Consider the following 11493-nt stretch of genomic DNA (forward strand, 5'->3'; position numbering starts at 1 on the left):
AAAAAAAAAAAAAAAAAAAAAAAAAAAAAAAAAAAAAAGTGCACACAAAAGGGAACTAATTTATACACCCGTCAGTCAGGCATAAGGAAGTGTAACAAATAAAACGGAGGGGCCAACACCTTTTTTGAAGCTGTTCGAATGCATTTATTCGCCGTTTGTGGGCTACACCATCGGCAGCGGTTGACATAGTTTAACGCGATTGACACAGTTAATGCGAATGACGCGCTTGCGAGTTTTCCCGTCACCATACCAGGGAGCAGCAACGAGAGAGGGGGGCGTCCTTCATTTCGTTTGTTTCGCCTATGGCACTCAATATGAGCGCTTTATGTTTGTTCTCCCCCTGTTTCCTACACATAATAACTCTGTCAGGGAGGCAAGGCAGATCGAATGAGGTGATATTATTTGTGTGAAGAAACCTATGCGACGTGTACAGACATAGGGGTGAGTGGCCCTTCCACTGGCCTAAGAATGATGCCCCCCTTGGGATGATCAAACATTCACACCTAGACGGTCAGCGAAAAGGTTCATGCGTTCTACACGGACGGTCGAGAAGGTCACTGGGTCACAGCTCCTACACCATGCAGGGTACCACGTCGCGTGTGCGTGGTTAATCGTTTCGCATAAGAAATAGGACACCTAAGTGCGCCATACTGCCCCAGTTGACCGTCGCCGTTTGTTTTAATCCACTGATGAGGCGAAACTAAATGCGCGTTCGAGTTCACGTTCACGTCCACACACGTAGGTACATATACACAGTGCGGCGTTGCAAACTGGTCGACGTATCACCCGTTCCTTAAGTCATCCTCCCAGCAGAGAGGACACACCCAGGGAGTTTCTTCTCGCGTCATGCGGACGCCAACCCCCGCTGTCGCAGCAAGCATACACAACATATGTATGTTGACATGTACGGATGCTCGTTAACATGACCGTACTTCTATGTCGATTTGGATGAGTGTGGGGGATGTCCTTTTTTTTTTGTCCCCCTTCATATTTGCTCATGTCTGTGACGAACCTTCAGTTTAAATGTGCAGCATTCAATCATTTTTAATGATGACTGCGTTTTTTTTTTTTTTTTAAACTGTCCGGTCGTCACATAATGGGTCATTTGGGGACGGCTTCCGAGGGGAAAACCCGTTTTCTGTTTTTCTTGTTTTTTTTTTTTTCCTTTTTTAAAGGTACTTGTAATTTGGTTTCGTCCCGTCGGCCCAATCGCGGTGACTTGTCATTGGTGACTGGTCGCCCGTCGCTGATCATTCGCGTTTGTTAACTCCGTCATCAAGTTCCTTTCGCCGCTATGCCGCTTTGTTTTTTTTTTTTTTTTCCTTTGTGTATACATATGCCGTACCCGCGCGAAGGCTGTTTTTTTTTGTTTTTATGGGTGAACAAAAAAAAAAAAAAAAATCGCTGAACCGTTTCAAGCCCCCGTTCACGTAGCTCACGTATGCCTGTTGCCGTCCCGGTTTTTTTATTTTCACTCTGTATTTTAATCTTTGCATTAATGCTCACATGCATGTTCGCACGCGCATTCGCGTTCATGTTCGTTTTCGCATTTGCCTTTGTGCCTTTGCGTGTTCTTCTGGTTTTATTGATCTGCCCCTTTCATTTATAGCCTTTACCCTTCCACTCGTGCGCCGTTCGCTCATCCGTTCGTTCCTTTTCCCCCCTTTGTGCATTTCCTCTCGCACCCACTATACCACAACCCCTTTTTTATTAGTATTCTTTCTCTGAGCAGCACGTATGATGGACCAATTCCATTGAGCCACCTCCCGTTCATTTATAACAGATTTAAAAAGGCTAATGCGTATGCATCATGTTTTATGTCCCCCTCCATGTGAACAGATTTTGTGCCCTCCTTCATTTAGGATTAATTTTTTTTTTTTTTTTTTATGCCGCTTTGTTTTTTTTTTTTTTTTCCTTTGTGTATACATATGCCGTACCCGCGCGAAGGCTGTTTTTTTTTGTTTTTATGGGTGAACAAAAAAAAAAAAAAAAAATCGCTGAACCGTTTCAAGCCCCCGTTCACGTAGCTCACGTATGCCTGTTGCCGTCCCGGTTTTTTTATTTTCACTCTGTATTTTAATCTTTGCATTAATGCTCACATGCATGTTCGCACGCGCATTCGCGTTCATGTTCGTTTTCGCATTTGCCTTTGTGCCTTTGCGTGTTCTTCTGGTTTTATTGATCTGCCCCTTTCATTTATAGCCTTTACCCTTCCACTCGTGCGCCGTTCGCTCATCCGTTCGTTCCTTTTCCCCCCTTTGTGCATTTCCTCTCGCACCCACTATACCACAACCCCTTTTTTATTAGTATTCTTTCTCTGAGCAGCACGTATGATGGACCAATTCCATTGAGCCACCTCCCGTTCATTTATAACAGATTTAAAAAGGCTAATGCGTATGCATCATGTTTTATGTCCCCCTCCATGTGAACAGATTTTGTGCCCTCCTTCATTTAGGATTAATTTTTTTTTTTTTTTTTTTACATATTTTATTTATTTTATTTTTTATTTTTTTATGTTCCCCCACCACATTTCCCACCGTGCGCTTTGCAAAAGTTTCCTCTCCATTCATATAGAAGTTTAGGCATACCAAAATGAATGACAGTTAGTAAGTGTTCGAGCTTCATTTGTACTTCTTGCGCCAAATATGCATGGGTTACTGAGTCGGGCGGAGCACCCACGTGACAGCGTCGGGTTTCTCCCTCACTTGTGTATCGCATGACGCACATGTCGTGTGGTGTGCTTGTTCTGCGTGGTCTTTTATGTGGCTTGCATCTCAGCGCATGAGGCATCCTCCCCAACACCACCACCGTGGGGTCATTTCACTTGGCAAAGGTTTTTTCCACGCCTGTTCTTTCGCCACCCGCGTCTGCACTTTTCCCCCCTTTGCTCATCATTTTTGTCGCTTCACTTCTACCCCCCCCTCTCACAGTGACAGTTTATTTAAAATTTTATTAATTGGAGACAGTGGCGTTGGGAAGTCTTGTTTGCTCCTTCGTTTTGCGGTAATACAATGTAGCGTCAAGAGAATGAGATGGATTATACTCGCAAGTCGCATGAGGGGAGTGCCCTACTTGTTTTTTTTTTTCGCCTGCACAATTATACACCCTGTCTGACATGACGAGAGATCCCTTTAAGAGACATCCACCCATTGTACCTCCTCTCTTATGCACAGAGCAAGAGGGGCAGAAAAAAAAAAATATATATATATACCTAATGAATAGATTAGGAAAACGGAAAATGGCCAAACGAACGTTGCGCCGCTTTTCATCAAGTGGTGTGTGATCCACATTTGCTTGTGGACAAATTGGTAATGACGTAATGATAACGTTTCTTTTTTTTTTTTTTTTTTTTTTTTTTTGCAGGATGATACTTACACAGATAGTTACATCAGCACAATTGGAGTTGACTTTAAAATAAAGACGATAGAAATAGAAGACAAAATTATAAAATTGCAAATAGTAAGTAGACATTTTTTGGGGTTAGCTGCCCTTTTGTGAGAAAACGCGATATCGGAGTGGATATACCATATAAATCACTTGTGTAATTATTTTTTTTTTTTTTTTTCTTAACAAAATTGCAGTGGGATACAGCTGGACAAGAAAGATTCAGAACCATAACGTCTTCCTATTATAGGGGAGCCCAAGGTACTACTCATTTGTTTTTAAAAATAATATATGGTGCAAACGTGGCCGCACATGCGTGGTGATTACAGTTTGTATGCGTCCAGTCAATTATATCTAGGTGACCCCATATGCACACAGACCACCGTACATCGTCCTCCCCCATCCACTCCCACACTCACAGGTATCATCATAGTGTATGACGTGACCGACCGGGACAGCTTCAACAATGTGAAGAATTGGATAATCGAGATAGAAAAGTAGGGTTTTAAGGAGGAGTGTGGCTTGGTGGCCAAGTATAACCATCTGCACTGATTCTTTTCGCACCCCTTCTACGCGTGTCGCATTCTTTACCTGCCCCACACGGATGTACGTACCCCTTTTTTCCCCTTCACAGATACGCATCGGAGGACGTACAGAAAATCCTCATAGGAAACAAAATTGATTTAAAAAATGATCGAAATGTGAGTTACGAGGAAGGAAAAGAGTTAGCTGATAGTTGCAACATTCAGTTTTTAGAGACTTCAGCAAAAATTGCCCACAACGTTGAACAAGCCTTTAAGACCATGGCGCATGAAATAAAGAATAAATCGCAGCTGGAGAACCAGCAGAAGGGAAGGGCCAACATCAATTTGAATGCCAAGCCGATAAAGGATAACAAAAAGAAGTGCTGCTAAAAAAAGGGGGGGGGCGCCATGAAAATGTGCGTTGTGCAAGTGTGCACGTGAGTCCGATGGGTTCGAGCTGGGATGACAAAGTGGAGCTGCAAAAAGGGCGGGTTAATACTCAAATGTGAATCGTTGAATGGTGCACCGTCGTCGGGCCTTCCGTCTTCGCTTCGCTTACTTCGCCTACTTCGCTTGGTTCTGCTGGGTCTCGCCGCTGCTCTCTCCCCCCCCTTTTTTTTTTTTTTTTTTTCCAAGTCATGTGTTCCATTGACCCCAAGGAGAAAGATACAGAAGATCAGACCCCATGGCCCCTCCTTTTCACGTTTGCAAAAAAAATTTTATATGTTTTAAAAAAATGGAATTCGGCAGGAGCAAATATATATGCCGATGAGGCATTGCACAGGATGCGCATCCACGCGTGTACCTGTGAGATCAGCCCAAGGTTGTTACACACATGTGTAAGTGCCCTTGTGTAACATAGCCATTCGGGCGCCTGCACGTGCTCAAGTGCAGTAATTATGAGGATAAGTTTTTTCCTTTTTTTTTTTTTTTTTTTTTTTTTTTTTTTTTTAACCTAATGATTCACTAATTTAAAATTTTTGTTCATCAAACATTCTTTTTTTTTTTTTTTTTTTCTTTTTTGCATCACCCCCATTTTCTCCTTTATACTTTATCTTCACCATTTTATTATATTTATTTATTTATTTATTTTTTTGCCTAATAAGCTTTTCATTTTTTCTTGTCTTGGTACTCTCCACGCTGTATTTATTTGTGCCAGTTGTTCTTTGTTCACCTGCATGTGGGCCTACACATGGGTTTGCACATTTGTGTGTGCATTCCTGTGCCCGGGCGCACCTGGACAGTGTGTAGGGGGTACAACACATGTGCATATTTCTGCACGGACTAACTATATTTCCCAAATTTTTTTTTTTGCGTTTGAAGAATTGAGAAATATGAATCGCCTCCGGGGGAGTGATGGCTAAAGGTTCGACACCAACTCCGCCAGAGAGAGATGACCAACGGTTTGACGCCTAACCCATGAGAGGTTCCAAATCCTCGTTGTAACTAAGAATGCTATAAAGAGGGATGTTCATTTTCTGCTCAAACAAATCCTTGAAGTACACCTTTTCATTGTTCTCATTCAATTCGTACTCATTTCTGTTAAGTAAAACGATGAAAGCGACGACCCTCAACTTGGGGTATGCCTTTAGCTTGTTTATTATCTCCGTGAGGGCAGTGCCACAGGTAAAGACGTCGTCAATTATGATTACCTTTTTTTCGCTTTTGTCTTCCTTTGTATTGTGTACATCGCCATTAACTGCTTCGTCCAAATTGCCCACAATGAGCGTCTTGTCACCATAATCTTTTTTTTCCTTTCTGTCGTACAGGTAAAAAACATTTGCAAATTTATTCGTCCGGAATAAAAAATGGCTAGTTAGGGTTGCTATTGGAATACCCTTATAAGATGCCCCCAACAAATAATGGAAGGGAATTTTTTCCTTTAAAATTAAATGAGTAATTAAAAACGAAATAATGTGTCCAGAAACAATGTTATTTAATACTCCACTTGAAAAAAAATATTTTGATTTTCTCTTTGATTTTAAAATAAAATCACCAAATTTTATGGCTTTATATTTTAACAAAGCTGTGATCAGCAACTTTTTCATTTCCTTCACATGACAATTGTCCATGTCATCCTTTTCCAATTCGATGCATTCACGAAGCTGGATATATTTTTTGTGTAAATCTTCGTCACTAAGATAGTTCGTTTGGTTGGTACCTTTCTCTCCCTCCATTTTGTTGAGTATTTTCCAGACAAGAAAAAAAAAAAAAAAAGTTACTTCACCTATATCTTCAATTTGAAAGACTTGGGCTGCTATGCCGAGGTAGGGGAGTGAACCACAGTGTGTATTTTTACAAATGCGGGAGGGGGGGAAAAAAAAGGGTTCGCAAAAGGTGACCCTTTATCAGAATGTACAAGCAAATAATCCAGTGAACAGCTTGCAGAAGTGCCTGCTCTCGGTCAAATAAAAAAATTATGAAAAAATCTTTGCTTGCAGCTGCGCATAACAGAGTTTTTCCCTCTGCATGTTTCTATATCTAGGTACACTGTTCTGTATGTTCCTCAAGGACGCACGCTTATTTATAACGCCAGTTTTCCTTCGGTTGCTCTTTTTACACCATCAGAAAGGGGAAGAAAAAGGAACCCTTTGAGGAAGATCCACAGCGCCCTGATGTTTTATCTTCTATACATGTATATTATATATATGTTTTTTTTTTTTTTTTTATGACTTGTTCATACTTTTTTAAAACTTTTGGTTAGATTTTTTTTTTCTTTTAACTCTGTTCATATTTTTTTTTTTTTAATTTTTGGTTAGATTTTTTTTTTTTTCTTTTTTCAAACGGGGGGTACTTTATCACTCTAACATGAGATAAGCGTGGTAATACAACACCTATCAGCAGTTGGGTATCGATGTAGGGGTTATACGTGCATACGGCACAGGTACATATGCGAGTGGCGGTTTGTCATTGGGGCAAGTCTGTTCCGTTTCTCTGTACTTTCAGCTGCCAAATGGCCGTTCTGCACGGGCATATGCGCATGCGCGCGACGGAAAACCAAAAAAAACAAAAAGTTGGGCAAGAAGTTGCATTCAGGGTGGCGCAAAAAAAAAAAGAAAAACAACTGCAAATTGCCCACAAATTCGTTACAAATTGTCCACGAACCACGGGAGCGGACCAACGTGCCAAGCTTTACCAACAAAACGTTTCCGACATGTTCATGCTTAATGCGACGTTTATAGCCTTCTCCACAGACTTCTTACGTGCAACAAAATTGCAAAGGATGCTTTTATCCAAATGGTGATCTTCACAAGTTGACATGCGCATTATAGGTTCAATCCACTCGCTTACGTCTCCGGGGTTATTCTGTGTTGACAAGTGAAAAGGGGATGTCGTGCTGTTCCGTGTTGGCTGCTCCTGCACGGTACTTGTGCGCAAATGCAAATTGTCCAAAAGGTCTTCCTCCATTAGGATGGAATAATTTTTCGTTATGGCATAAAGGATGACTCGCATGAATTGAGTGTCACTTGCTACATTCATCATGAGGCGGTGAAGTGGGGTTCCACTGCCGACCAGCCTTTGTACAATTCGCATATCTTTCCTGCTCCTATGGTGACGTAAAATTATTTTGTGTTTAAGTAAAAGGAAAAGTAGCAAGGGGTTCGTATACGTCGTGGCGGGTTGGTCAAACTCGGAGAGGCAGATTTGTTCAACTTGTTCTGCATACACGTTTGACAATTTCCCTACAAAATGCTTATCATCATTTTTATTAAAAAATATATTTTTAATTTTTTTATTTTTCTTCGCCATGTTGCGAAAACAAAGTAGACACACATAAATGAGTAGACTCCTTTCGTCGTTCATAAAGGTCCACCTCTTCAACGTGGTGCTCGCAATATCCACAAGGATTTGCGCAATAGGGTTGCCTTTCACAGAACGGTAATTCACCTTATTTCTTCCTTTTTGGAAAAGTGAACATAAATGGAGAACACTGTGCATGATTAGTGAGTATATATCCTTCCTCCGCATGCTGTCGACATGTGTGCAAATATAAGTCCTACATAGCACCATCAGTTTGTTCATTATATCATTCGAATTTTTAAAAAAATATGTATTTTTTCCCCCCCCCACTTCATTCAGGTGCACATGTGTTAAGGCGGTTTTAAAAAACAACATAAAAAATTTGTTATCTGCTCTGTGAAGCATCCCCCCATTTGACAGCAACAAAATTGTAAAGAAGTTTCTCAAGAGGAGAGTTTTCCTTTTGAAGTTGTTTCCGCTGTACAAGTAGACCTTCATCAATTCCTCGCAATTGAAGTCGCGCATTTTTTCCTTTACCGCGTGGGTTATTTTGCTGCACAAGGAATGATCTTTTTGCCTGACCATGTTCATACAAAACTTTGCTTTTTTTTCGTGCACAGCTAGTCTGTTCATGTATTTGTAACTTTTGAGCAGCAAAGAATTATCCACATTGTTCTTCCACTTTAGCCCTTTTAAAATTGTCAGAATTGTTACGTTTAAAATTTCTAATTTGGTCTTATGTGATGATAATGCATTTTGTCCGTTGGACTTAACGTTGTTTTTTTGTTCGTCGATTTGGTTGTTCGTATTGAGGGATGGGAGCTCATCCACATTGCTGCCCTTCTTTGTTACTCCATTTGTTTTGTCCATAGGCTCCGGTACAACGTAATGGTTGTCATCACGTGGGCCCACTTTCACACGGAGGCATTGCAACATGCTTAGTAGCTTCAGAGGAGAGATTAAAAATTGATGGGTGACTTGTTCAGGCTGACACGTTGAAAAAATTTTGATCAAGAACTCACTTAACACTTCCGTTAAGGGGTCATCTTTTATTTTATTTTTCAAAACTTGTATGTAGAGGATCACAACACAAGCGCATACATTCTGAGCACACATGTGGGAGAAGACGTCTGCATTTTTTAAGGCAATATATCGTCTGCATTTGTGGAGAGCAGACGTGTACAATGACGTGGTTAGGACGTTGCTACATATATTTGTGTGTCTGACAACGCTTACAATCTTGTGGGTGTAAAAAAAGTGAAGATTCTTAAGGTCACTGTTGAGGAGTACATCCGTGTACAGTTTTGTCAATTTTGAAAAGTCATCTTTTGTTTTTAAAAATGCGTAATCATATTGAGTTAGTTGGTGCAGAAAAATTGTCATGGGGATGACCTCCTTTTTGTAGAAGCTTACCCGCGTGCGCTGCTTGTTGATGAAGACAGTGGACTCGGGCCCGTAATCGGCTGGGGAAAATACACTCCTGTTCTCAGTAGGCGTATTATCACATGGGTCATTTTTCCAATTGGACATGCTTAGTTCGACGGGCTCGTTATGAATTGGTAAGTTGGTTTCCCCTCCCTCTTCTCCATCCCCGTGCAGCCAAACTTGATTTGCAAAAGAACTGGGGGGCATTTCTCTTCGACGAGCAGCACGCTTACTAATTCTATACAATGCATAAAGCGTCATCATGTTACTTCTGTTTTTGTGTCGTTTCCTATTTGAATGGAGGGCGCTACGGAATGCGGGGCTTGTTAGGAGTTTATTTTTTTGTGAAACAGTATCAGTGTTGAAGCTTTCCTTTTTTTTGTTCACAGTGAGGGAGACACACTCCCCCCCGGGGTTGCACCCCTGTGCTTCAGAGGCATATCCCCAAAACAAGCTTGCATATCGCAGCAGCTTCTCAACAAAGTAATTATCCTTCACGTCGTTCCTGTTCAACACATATAAATAAGTCAGAATGTCTTTCAAACTGATGAGTGGTAATTTTTTTTTCTCCTTTTTGTGCACATCGAACAGGTTGACATGTTTTAATTTCGTTTTTTTTTTATTCTTGTTCATCTTGTTCCCATTACTAAGCAGCTCTTCCCCTTTCCTTGTCAACTTGTCAATTGTCTTTGTCACAAGGGAGGAGTACGCATGCATGAATTTGACGCTGTACAATTCCCACTTTTCTAGGGCTAAAGCAGCTAGCGAAAAATATTTTATTTTTTTATTTTTTTTCATGTCCATGCATTCGAAAATGTTACGAATGAGCAATTCCACGAGGGCATTGTCCCTCACAGAGAAGTACGAATAAACGAAAGCGATCTTGCTTAGTGTGTTCAGGTCATTTTCACAATGCATATACATTTTCACAATTCTGGACAACGTTATTAGAAGGTTTCTCATCAAGCTGTTGTCCACCGGCATATCGCTTTTGTACCAGTCCCCCTTATTTGGGGGGGTCACGAAAAGGCCATCGTCAACAACGTAAAATAATCTTAAGTACCATTCATAATTCGAAGGGTTATCCTTTGCGTGAATTTGTTTTACTACTTGGATGAAGAAGTACTGGTAGAGGTTGTAAATGATTAAACTTATTTGTCGGCTGTTCATATAAGTGTGTGTGCGTTGCAATTCTTTCATCATCTTTAGAATTACGTGGTTGTGGTTTTCCTCGTGGTATATGTTAATTAGGCTGGCTCTAAGATAGGTATTGCATATGTCTTTGTTCCTGCCCAAATGGACGATGCTGCTGAGCGCACTTACGTTCTTCAGGTCCTTCTCCCTCCTGTCTTGCCGGATCGTTGCGCGCGGGAAGAATCGGAACGCCTCCACAGCACTGCTGTTTTGCCCAGTAGTACAATTCTCCCCAATGATACAATTTTCCCCAATTGGAAACAATTCCCCAGTGGTACAATTTTCCCCAATTGTGGCTTCCTCACTTGGGGTCATTTCTCCCCACGGAAGCTGCGCCTGCTCAGAGGGAGGCAGAGCCCCGCTTAGCAGCGACACGCTCCCCCTTTGTGCGGATTGCACTTCCCCATTTTTAAGGTGGCAAATGAAGTGAAATTGGGAAGAAGGAACCTCCTGCAGCTTCTTCCTCTTTATAATATTAAAGTTTTTTTCCTCTTCCGCCTTCTTCTTCTTCTCGAACACGTAGTTGATATGCTTCGCCGTTTTGGAGCTTAGCTTTTTTTGTTTCTTTGCTCCACTTACTCGGCTACTTATTACAAAGGCTCGGTGAAATTGGTCTCCCCTTTTTTTTACCTGACCGGCAAGGACACTTCGCTGTAGAAAGGGACACAACGAGTGATACGCCGCCATAAAAAAAAAAAAAAAGTATACCTTCAATTTGGCTGATTATCCCTCAGCGTGGTTTTAACAATACAGAGATTTGTATTTCAGCGGAAGGGGTGCCAAGCACGTTCAGACTTGTTTGTTCTTCCACGCCATTATGGCTGTTTCTCATGTGTGAACCTACACCCGCAAAAAAAAAAAAAAAAACAGCGTGGCGATGGACAGGTCAGTCAAATCAGTTAGGTTTAGTTGCTTTCCATTTACTTCAATTAGGGACAAGTGGAATCGCGTCAAACCATATTACACAGAATAGCGTTCTGTTGTTCCTCTTTTGCGAGGCAAACGCAGGGCGGAGCCAAAAGGTCATTACACGCCAGAACAAAGCCGCTCACCGGTCATTGTACATCCCCACTGTAGATGTTTAAAAAAAAAAAAAAAAATGGTGTGGACCATTTTCACACCCCTCTTTCCACCCCCATGTGACTCGAAAAAGCGACACATCTAGAATGCCCACCATTTTTTGGTAAAACCGAGAGGCAGAAAAAAAAAAAAAAAAAAAAAAAAA

The 11493-nt window shown here is 41.3% G+C and overlaps 3 protein-coding genes across 3 annotated transcripts; 1 reads left to right on the top strand and 2 right to left on the bottom strand.

Moving 5' to 3' along the window:
- Nucleotides 1-2592: 2592 nt before the first annotated feature.
- Nucleotides 2593-4298, top strand: AK88_03166 (uncharacterized protein; the record flags this gene model as incomplete). The annotated part of the gene is made up of 6 exons (XM_012480788.1): nucleotides 2593-2606; nucleotides 2931-3003; nucleotides 3364-3459; nucleotides 3582-3645; nucleotides 3806-3881; nucleotides 4019-4298. 6 exons carry the CDS (start codon nucleotides 2593-2595, stop codon nucleotides 4296-4298), a joined length of 603 nt encoding a protein of 200 aa, XP_012336211.1.
- A 1022-nt stretch (nucleotides 4299-5320) lies between these two features.
- Nucleotides 5321-6085, bottom strand: AK88_03167 (orotate phosphoribosyltransferase; the record flags this gene model as incomplete). The annotated part of the gene is made up of 1 exon (XM_012480789.1): nucleotides 5321-6085. One exon carries the CDS (start codon nucleotides 6083-6085, stop codon nucleotides 5321-5323), a length of 765 nt encoding a protein of 254 aa, XP_012336212.1.
- A 955-nt stretch (nucleotides 6086-7040) lies between these two features.
- On the bottom strand, nucleotides 7041-11100 carry AK88_03168 (uncharacterized protein; the record flags this gene model as incomplete). Its single annotated transcript, XM_012480790.1, has 2 exons — nucleotides 7041-10919; nucleotides 11020-11100. 2 exons carry the CDS (start codon nucleotides 11098-11100, stop codon nucleotides 7041-7043), a joined length of 3960 nt encoding a protein of 1319 aa, XP_012336213.1.
- Between the last annotated feature and the right edge of the window lie 393 nt (nucleotides 11101-11493).

This window comes from Plasmodium fragile (assembly GCF_000956335.1).
Source record: "Plasmodium fragile strain nilgiri unplaced genomic scaffold supercont1.35, whole genome shotgun sequence".
Taxonomy (NCBI): Eukaryota; Apicomplexa; class Aconoidasida; order Haemosporida; family Plasmodiidae; genus Plasmodium; species Plasmodium fragile.